Source organism: Eurypyga helias, unplaced genomic scaffold (assembly GCF_000690775.1).
Source record: "Eurypyga helias isolate BGI_N326 unplaced genomic scaffold, ASM69077v1 scaffold42350, whole genome shotgun sequence".
Classification (NCBI taxonomy): Eukaryota; Metazoa; Chordata; class Aves; order Eurypygiformes; family Eurypygidae; genus Eurypyga; species Eurypyga helias.
In genome coordinates this window covers 1-9,628 of record NW_010225886.1, presented here as the reverse complement: position 1 = coordinate 9,628, position 9,628 = coordinate 1, and the positions used below count along the sequence as shown (strand labels likewise).

The following is a 9,628-nucleotide window of genomic DNA, read 5'->3' as shown; positions in this document are numbered from 1 at the left end:
GTGTTGGGCTGCCAGCCCGGAAAGGCGCTCGCCCCGCCCGTCCCACAGCTGACAGACCCGAGAGTGGGGAATTCCAAAGGTAATATACGTCATTGGGTCAGGGCAGTTTGGTGTCGAGTCCTGGGAGTGCTGGAGAGTCACCGTCCCGCGACAGATGTAGATGGTTGTATATGGTCCTCTACAACCCTTGTCTCCAGGCTGGGATAGCTCTAAAAACAGGGGAAAAAAAGCATAAAGAGCTCACGTACAACTGCACTTGGGTCACGCTACGCGTCCCCCGCCCTCCTCCTTACCGGTGAGGAATGCGTAAAGGCGGTTCTGGCGCTGTGGGTGCGATGTCCCTGGTGCGTTCCTCCCAGCCCCTGGTAGGTCTGCGCAGCCTGGACGGGTCTCTGCGGACGTGCGTCTCCACCTCGGAGAGAAAAGCGAACGAAAACAAAAAACTGGGTCTTTCTGTCTGAGGGCAGAACGATCTACGTACGCTTGTTAGCTCTTCACCGTACCGGTGGGTGCGGAGTGAAGCTGGCTGGCTGGCCAGAAAGTGACTTTTCCTTCCACGCTGCCGCAGGAAATGGCAGAAACGTGAAATCGCTAAGAGGGGCAGCAACTGATGTAGTCATTTAAGAGGATAAACGCTTAAGCATCCGGACAATATTCCCCTTTTTTGTTCTGAAGCCAGCCTACTTATTTAACTAATGGTAGAAAACCATTTAAAAATTAAAAAACACCACTTGTATTGCAGCTACTTTGCACGAGCTACAGGCTTTACCCAGGGTAAGTATTGCTGGGAGGTGAACAAATTCTCTCTTACCTTTTTTTAAACATGAACTATCCCTACTGCATTTCTGTATCCTGATAACAAGCATGACTTATCTTTTTTTTTTTTTCTTCATAAGCCATTTAAGTAAGTAAAAATTGCTTTTTTGATCAGTAAGGAAGAATATAGTTTTCATAACCAAACCGCACACACCCCAGATTAAAACAAAGCAAAAAAGGTGAGTTACCTTCTCTCTTAACTTTGCCAGCCTTTTTTCTTTTTCTCGTTTCTCTAGCTCTTTAGCTTGTTTTTGTAGAATCCTCAGCTCCAGTTTATGTAGGTCCTGAAACACATAATGAATGGAAAAGCAAACTTTCGTTTGGAAGTGAAACGGATTGTATGAAAATATAGAGGCAGCCTTTTCATAGGCTTTTTTGGTTTTTTTTCAATTATTTTGTCTCAGTACAGAATAAAGTTATGCTAGGTAGCTACTTGCTATAGCTTGTGCTGCACAAACATTATAGTTACACAGTTTTGGGGGAAAAAATAATAATTGTAGCAGTTTAAACTCTGTTTATAAAAATGAACTGTAGTGTGAATGCTGACAAGAATGTGATTTCTCCCATAATCAGTTTTGCATCAAAACAGGATCTAAAGTGACCTTACAGCTACTGAAACCTGGAGGATATTCTAACACCTCCTTTTGTTTCCTATCTGCACACAACCATCAGGTCTTCTGACATCTCGGGAGGGCAACACTGCCCAAGCTGTTTTTCCCGAACATTTCCACGCTGAAGTAAATAAAACCACTTCTCTATGCAGGACGATACACAGCCTTGAATAACCCCGGAGAACTGAGATGTTGAGGAGAAGGAACATACTTGTCTAAAATAAAGTTTCATATTGTTTCTCGTATGCAACATGCTGTTATTCGTAGTGAATCAAAACCAGATTTAAGTGAGTGAAACTTGGATTTTAACAAGTGTTTAACAGATTTCACTGGGGGGTGAAATAGGCATTTAAAAAACAACACAACACGCATAAATGGAGACATAATTACGCACACGCTCCTGAAACCTGGTAATTTCCTGCGCAGCGGTTCTCTTCCGTTCCGCCTTTTCAGCTTCCTTTCTCTTCTCCTCTTCAAGCTTTTCAAGTTCCTCCTTTTCTTTCTTCTGCAAGGTATACCTTTCCAACAGTAACTTCATGTGCCACTGCCGCTGCTGTTCTTTTTGTTGCTTTTTCTCCTTCTCTTCTTCCAGTTTCAGTTGTGATGCTTGCTCCCTTGCAAATGTTACTGCTCTCTGCTTCTTCCATGCTTCAATTGCTGCTTGCTGCCTTTTTCTTTCTTCTCCTGTCTTTTGCCTCTTCGCTTCTTCACGCTGTAGCTGTTCTTCCTTGAGCATTTTTTCTGATTTCTCTTTCTCCTTCAAGGTTCTTTCTTTTTCTTGCTGCTGCTTCTCTTTCCACTTCTTAATTGACTGCAAGAGAATAGTAAGGGAGGGAAAAAAAGGTTTTCATGACAATTTTCGCATTCCCGTTGATTTGGTCTGATGAGAACATGCTCTGAGGATACAAACTGCAGATAGGAATGGAAAGTCCAATAAAGGCAAAATTTAAGGCGAGTAAGCACCTACGTCTGCTTTCTCACCATTTTCTTACAGATCACACAGGCAGGTTTAATACGTGCCTGCTAAAATCATTTAAGTTATGGTATTCACATTAACTTTGGGTAGTTACGAATGTTGGTGCTTTAAATGCTTTTTTTAAGGCAAACATATTTCTCGTCTTACTATTTTTATTCAGTTTAGTAAATCCACCTACTATTTTATAATTCAGTTTTTATGTCAGTGTATCTTTTATTACTCAGATGGTTAGCTCTTGAAGGAATCACAATTCTATGTGTCAGTGTGGCATAGGTGTATTGCCTTTGTGGTGGAACAGACACTATTAGGGACCTTCAGTGTGGTGTGAGGTCTACAATTATTGGTAATTCTTGAGGACAAAGATTTTTGGCAAACTGTGGATGCCAAAGGTTTCAGTTATATACCATCAGCTATAACAGAAATCCACCTAGGTCTACCACAAGAGAGGCAAACACGAAATTAAGAAATGGATGCATTTTAAAAATAAGTACTTTTTCTTACAGCTACAGAAGTCCCAGAAGGATTATTTTACCTCTTTCTTTCTTTCATGTAAAATTAGAAATTCTTGATACCATTTGCCATGCTGTTCAATTTCTTCTTTTGTTCTTCCACAGAGATACTCAAGGGCTTCATCCACATAAGACACCCTTCCTTTGTGTTTTGTCCATACTTTCAGAAAACTTTGGTGATCATAATCATCCCAGCCGCCTTGCCGCCCTCCTGTTCGCTGAAGAAATCTTTCAAACTCTGTTACTCCTTCAGGTAGATGATTTTCCAGTGTTTTATCAACTGAGCCCCTGGATGATGGTAATTTCAACACTTTTTCTGTTGTTTGGCTGTCTAATGCCCACCTTTCCACTTTTCTCTCAAAGACACGGAGCTCGTTAATGGCAGTTTTTTCCTCCTTCAAAAGCTGTTCATATCTGAAAAGAGAACAAACACTGAAATGTAAGAAAAAAATTTCCAGTATCCATTGTTTATTCACCGAAAATGAATTTTGGAATTGTTCAGTACCACACAAAAGCTATTCTTCAAAGATTAAGAACTGAAATGGTAACACAGATTACAGCACAGCTGTAATGATCCCATAATAAAGCACTACACAGTATGAATTAAGTTACCCTTTTAGTGAAAGCACACATGTATGGCACTCAAAACAACTAACTCAATCCCCTTCTGACACCAGTAGAAAGGGGAAAAAAAACCACACACACTTAAAAAATGAAACAACAGCAACAACAAAAACCCCACAATCTAATCTCTTCTGCAGCCTTTCTCTGAAAAGCCTTTTCATCAAAGATCAGTTTACTTGATTCATGCAGTTTTCACTGTGTCCTATGAAAGCACTTGTAGCTAAAGCATGTATAAACATACATTTGCCTCTGTTCCTCTTTAAAAGCATTGACTGCATTTTCAACTTCTTCCATCATTTCCTTCAGCTTGTCAACAACTGAAAAGGAAAAGAAGAAAAGAGTGTATAACTTAAGAAGTCTACAGTATTTACCAGTGATTCAGCACTATCCAGAAATGTAAGCACTTGCAGACTTCTGGAACACTTGTATCAGTACACAAAAACGCATGCATTTCCACCTCAAACAGCCTTGAAAGGTAGACTCTGATTTAGTCAAAAGGTGTGATTTCACAGTGGTTTAGCTAACTGGATACAAGTCCCAGTATAAATGTTTATTTCTATTAAATGAGTCTCATTCTCATTCTCATTGAGTAACCTTCAACTGATTTGACAGAACCAGACAGCCTTATCCTACAGAGTTTCCATTCCTGTTTATTGTAACAATGCAGTTAGTGACTTAATCATACTCAAATCTTTGGTTGTAGTGATCCTCTTTAGCCTACAGGTCTCTACCTTTACAAAGCTGACGAAGAAGCACCAAAGCACGACTTGATCCTGTACTGTCAGCACGCCATAGTCCTGATAGGGAGAAAGGCAGTAAGACAGCTGTCTAGGCAAGATCTATTTTGCAATGGTAGAGAAGTTTTACAATCTGTTTTAAACCAGCACAGTGTATCTCTGGGCAAATACTGAACTGAATTGGTGCAGTTACGTCATCTAAAACGCTTTAGTTCAGCTTTCAGGCCCATTCGTTCTTGGTAATTTGCTAGCAGCTTGAGAAGATCATGCATTTTTTATACAACAGCCACTGACTAAACGGAGTGAGATGCATTTTACCCAGCATCAGAAAGCCCTCGGCTAGTGGGAGTGCTTCGACCTGAGCTCCACACGAGGTGGCAGAGTATCACAGGAGAATGGTTCTTTCAGTGCCTTTTTCCCAAAAGGTTCAGACATCCCACCTGATGGAGTTGTTTCACCACGTTCCACAAAATATTCCAACTTGCACTCCAGGCTATGTGGATGGCTAGAAATAAGTTCCTTGTAGACCCTACTCTGTGACCACCTTCCACATGAAAGGGAGCTGTATCTAAACGGATACCAGAATATATCACCAGAATACTGACTTCGTTTTACATAAGGCCGAGAGTTACAGGGAGGAATTTCCTGGCTTTAACAGCCTAAATAAACAAACCCACACCACTTCTGAGACAGAGCAAGTTTCTCTGTTTCCACACAGAATTGCACCATCTTTCACCATTTCTTACACTTACGAATTCTTCCCAAATTCCTGGGAAAGCAGACAGTTTCCCAAGAACGAGTTTCAGAAGTCCGCACAGAATCACAAGTCCGCACAGAATCACAAGTCCGACTATGGGAAAAACCTGTCCAGAGGGGAAAATGTTTTGAAATCTGTAGTCATGACTTACATTCTGGTGTAGGCTTCACATCTTTCAATTGTTGCTGAAGTCTCTTCACATTATTTCGTATTTTTGAGAGCTGCTGCAGAATTTTAGCTTCTGTTAAACAAAATAAGGTGCTTATGGTTCCAACAGTTTCTTTGTGCATTAAATTCAACACAAGAGCAACAAAGTGTCCAGAATAAACCGGAGATTTCATCTGAGCGGGCACGCACATTCTGTTTGACCATAAGAAACTGCCGTAATACTATGCATTTTAACATGACTGTACCTGCATGTAGGTGACTGCACGGGCAATGTACCTCCCCACACAGCGTCAAGAGACTTTAAAATGGGTGGATCCTAGTTCTAAAGGGGGTCAACAAGATACTCATATTTAGATTAATTCAGTTGTGGGTTTTTTCCAAACCTTTTATCAGGTAGACAGAGTTTGAAGAATATTACCTACACAGACGACACCTCTGAATTTTGAGGGAGACTCTGGCCTAGGCCTGAAACCACTCAGCAGTGAAGAAACTTGGAAAGCGTACGTGAACATACTACTTCAACGAGACTTACTTATTTGCTATGTGAACTACAGCAGGGCCAGTGTTCTCATGTACTCCAAGCATGCATGCACTCAATGTGCTTTATTACCACTTGGCTCCTCATGAGACCATAAACACAGTACTGATGAGGATGAGGTTCTGGACACATCTGAGGTACTAAGGAGCTGTAGCTTCTATCCTAGAAGATTTGGTTTAAGGAAGGGATAACAGAGTGGAGGACCTAAATGTCAAAAAAAAAAAATGTAGCTAAGGCATGACTTCACTAGTTCTGCCGGGTCCAAAGAAAGTGAACAAGCACATGTATGATGCTGAAAGACCTCAACATAGTAAATGCGAATTTTGGGGGTTCTAATACACATCCTAAAAGATCATACTCTTAATGCTTCTTCACATCTCACATGCAGTGCCTTACACCCCTCATCTTTGTCCTCTTTGTTATCTCACAACAGTATCTCCATCCATACTTCCATCGTCCCTTCTCACCCCTGCAAATTTTTTGGAACTTTTTAGACTAGTCATTCCATGGAAACATTTACATTTCTTAAGGACTGCAAGATGTAAAGACCATGGTTTAATGTGCACATTAACACACATAGAAATTTCTAAGGTAATTGTATTTTTGGTTGTCTCTGTGTGTCCTTTCCCTTCTTCCACTTATTTGTTTTGATCTTCTGTATCAGAAGGCAAAGCATGATTTGACTACTTTTGAAACAATCTAGGTACTGTGACACTTTTTTTCCTGAATTATTTAATCAGTCTGTAAGTGAAACAGACGTTGTAGGACAGACTGTGTACCATCTCACCTCACAATTTAGACTATGAATATGCATTATTCACAAATTTGAAAAGTGCAAACACAGAACTGCTTAGAAGTATATTTAAAGGCAGCAATCCATGTGTGAATACTTAAGCTGTGGTAAGTATATATTGATTTTACCATAGCTAGACTACAATCTACTATTGCTAGATTTTGCAATACACACATAAAATTAATTCTAAGTTTCTATAACAATAACTTTTCACCAAAGTTGTGAGTGTATCTGGTACATTCAAGATTAAAAGAATACAGTTAATAACCCAGAAAGCACAAAATTCAAAAGCATAAACATTTTGCAAGTGAATTGTGGAAGTACTCTTCATAAGCAGCAGACAGCAGTGTGAAATACCACACTTTTATCGACATCTACCTTCTGCCTCAGCTAACCTCTGCACTGCTGGTTATTAAAGCATTTAAACAACAGTAGTCAAAACCCCAAATATAACCCCACTTACTTTCTTTTTTTCAGTCATGCTCTCTTCCAGTTCCTCTAGTATGCTGTATTCTACCCTGAAATGACTCCTCCTATTGTAAAGAGGTCCATTTTTGTCTTTTTCTATATTTGCAAGCCTGGAAAAAAAGTTGCCATTCTTAGTAAGCCACGAATCCTTAGCAAAGCCCCAAGACTTCCCAAGGTTAGTGTCCAGCTGAGGCTGTGTCAGCAAGACAGTCTCAGATTTTAAATTGAAAGTGGGGAGGTTTAGATTAGATATCAGGAAGAAGTTCTTCACGCAGAGGGTGGGGAGGCACTGGCACAGGTTGCCCAGAGAAGCTGTGGATGCCCCATCCCTGGAAGTGTTCAAGGCCAGGCTGGATGTGGCTTTGAGCAACCTGGTCTAGTGGAAGGTGTCCCTGCCCATGGCAGGGGGGGTGGAACTAGGTGGTCTTTAAGGTCCCTTCCAACCCAAACCATTCTGTGATTCTGTGGTTTTATACAGATCACTAGTTTGTTCCTACAGCGGTATTCAAGGAAAATCTTTCTTCAGGATTAGACTACACACCACAGTAACCCAAGAACTTGAACAAGCGGAAGAAGTTAACACGGAAAATACCTCTTTGACAGACAGTGGCTCTTCACGCACTGAACTGGTCTGAAGTTTTATCTGTATGCTCACGATCAGGGAGCCTCGTGAGAATGTTCACTGGAAAGCGCAGGGGCTCAGACAGGCTGTATTAACGCAGCTGCACACATAGGTGGAGCCCCAGGACAGACAAAGCAACTACCCTCTCTCAGCCTTAACACCAGTAATAGTAGTACTACAACTACATCAAGTTCATCAGCATTTAAGTAAGACATTAAAGCTGCTACCTTATTGACCACGCCTTATGTATAGTACAGAGAGCTATAGGTGACTTCTGCTTTCTTACTAGGGCCAGAAGCTTTAGAGTACACCTCAGAGTGGGATGTGCTTTGCCTCACTACAACCAGGCAGTATTCTAGGGCTTGACCTACACAACAGCACGTGCAAAAGGACTGCAGGTGCTGCAGTCCTGAGCAGGCCTGTGACGTTTAGTGCCACCACCTTAGAGATCAGAACGGTGGGACAGTGGTGCCACACCGTACCGAGACATCTGGTAGGACTCCTGACATTCAGCAGCACTATTCTCAGCCCAAGAAACTCTTGTCTCTCTCAGTAGCCGCTTGGTTCTTCAGCAGACTGTTGCTGCTATGTGGCTCAAACCCCTATTCGGTGCTTTGCTGTCCACCAGAATTCACAGAGTAGACCCAAGTACCAAACCTCCCCAAAGAGTGCACTAGAGGCCTACAGAGCACTACAGAAGGACAGTGTGCCGTAGTTAAATGGCATGCCTTGTTTGAAGCTGCTTAGGACATCTACATGACACAGCAGTCAATTTTTGAGCGATAACCCAGGATCCAGAATAACTGAGGAGGAGCTGATTCAGTCAGCATACAGCATGGCTGTGAGATCTGTCACTCTTCAGGATTCACAACTACAAACCCCTCCTTCAGCTGGGGGGCTACATCAGCTCTTCCTCATAAAGCTCATCTGTTCGAGAAAAAACCCTGTCGTTTCAGACGCCGGTGTAGTTGTTACAGCACTTACTCATTTAAGAGATTTAAATCACTTCTGTGCCTGAGCTGTCTTGAACCCATTTTCCAAAGCAGTGGCCTAGATATTCCAGATGAAGTGCTTTCAGTCTTCTCTGAGGAAGCTGTTGTAATGCTGCATGTCCCTTTTTGTATGTCTTAAAGGCTTTAGGTTCTTAGAAGGGTAAGCATAGCTGAGTAGGAAAACTGAGACGTCAGTTTTGCCACATGCACTTTATTTTTTTTTTTGCATCTAGTGCAGCTGTAGCTTACTAAAGAAGATGACTGACCAAAGTCCAAATGGTAATCAGAAAAACAGGGCATTTTGGAGCTCATGAGCCTATCCTGAAATACTGTAATAACCACAATAATCTGCCTGAGCTCCAGAAATTTTAGCCTAAAGGTTTCATTATTACAAAATCTTACCTTGAACCCTGAGTTATGTTACATCAGCATGAAAATACACTTAGGATGAAGTGTTTAACTTACTGAGTTTTCAGCTTTTCTGCAGTTCTTACGAATTCAAGTTTCTCAGCTTGTTCAGCCTTCATCTTCGAGTTCTGAAACTGTCGACCAACACCTGCAGTACCACAGCTGTCGTTCTGTACATAACAAAATCAAACGTTATTCAAAACCCCTATTTTTTAAATACGCACTGGCTATTTTGAAGCAGACACCGCAGTGCAGTATTAACAGCATTTTTTTCAGTTTTACACTGGTGCGATCCAACTAATTTGAAGTCACACAGGTGTACAACGGAAGGGATAAGTGATGGCAAGCCGAGGACTGTATCCCAATGGAAAAATGGGAAGGGGGCAACGCCAGCTTGCGCTAACAGGCTGCTCGGCACAGCGCAGTACTACATCGAGGCAGCTGCCCGGCCTCACGGCAGTCTCTGACGCTCGGGGTAACTCGGAAGGCAGATTAGGAAACCCCTGTTGGAGTTACCATGGTGTTGAGACCAGCCCGGCAAACCCGCACTGGTTTCCCTGTAGGAAACTGCAGCTGGAACGCTTATCCCCACGCCTCCCCGCAAAGAGG

The 9,628-nt window shown here is 41.9% G+C and overlaps 1 protein-coding gene across 1 annotated transcript; it reads right to left on the bottom strand.

The window, feature by feature from the left end:
• Positions 1–178: 178 nt before the first annotated feature.
• On the bottom strand, positions 179–9,189 carry CCDC112 (coiled-coil domain containing 112; the record flags this gene model as incomplete). The annotated part of the gene is made up of 9 exons (XM_010150847.1): positions 179–209; positions 294–412; positions 1,005–1,100; positions 1,822–2,238; positions 2,936–3,326; positions 3,778–3,853; positions 5,182–5,271; positions 6,989–7,107; positions 9,077–9,189. Coding segments are annotated over 9 exons (1,452 nt in total), but the record flags the coding sequence as incomplete, so codon positions are not given.
• Between the last annotated feature and the right edge of the window lie 439 nt (positions 9,190–9,628).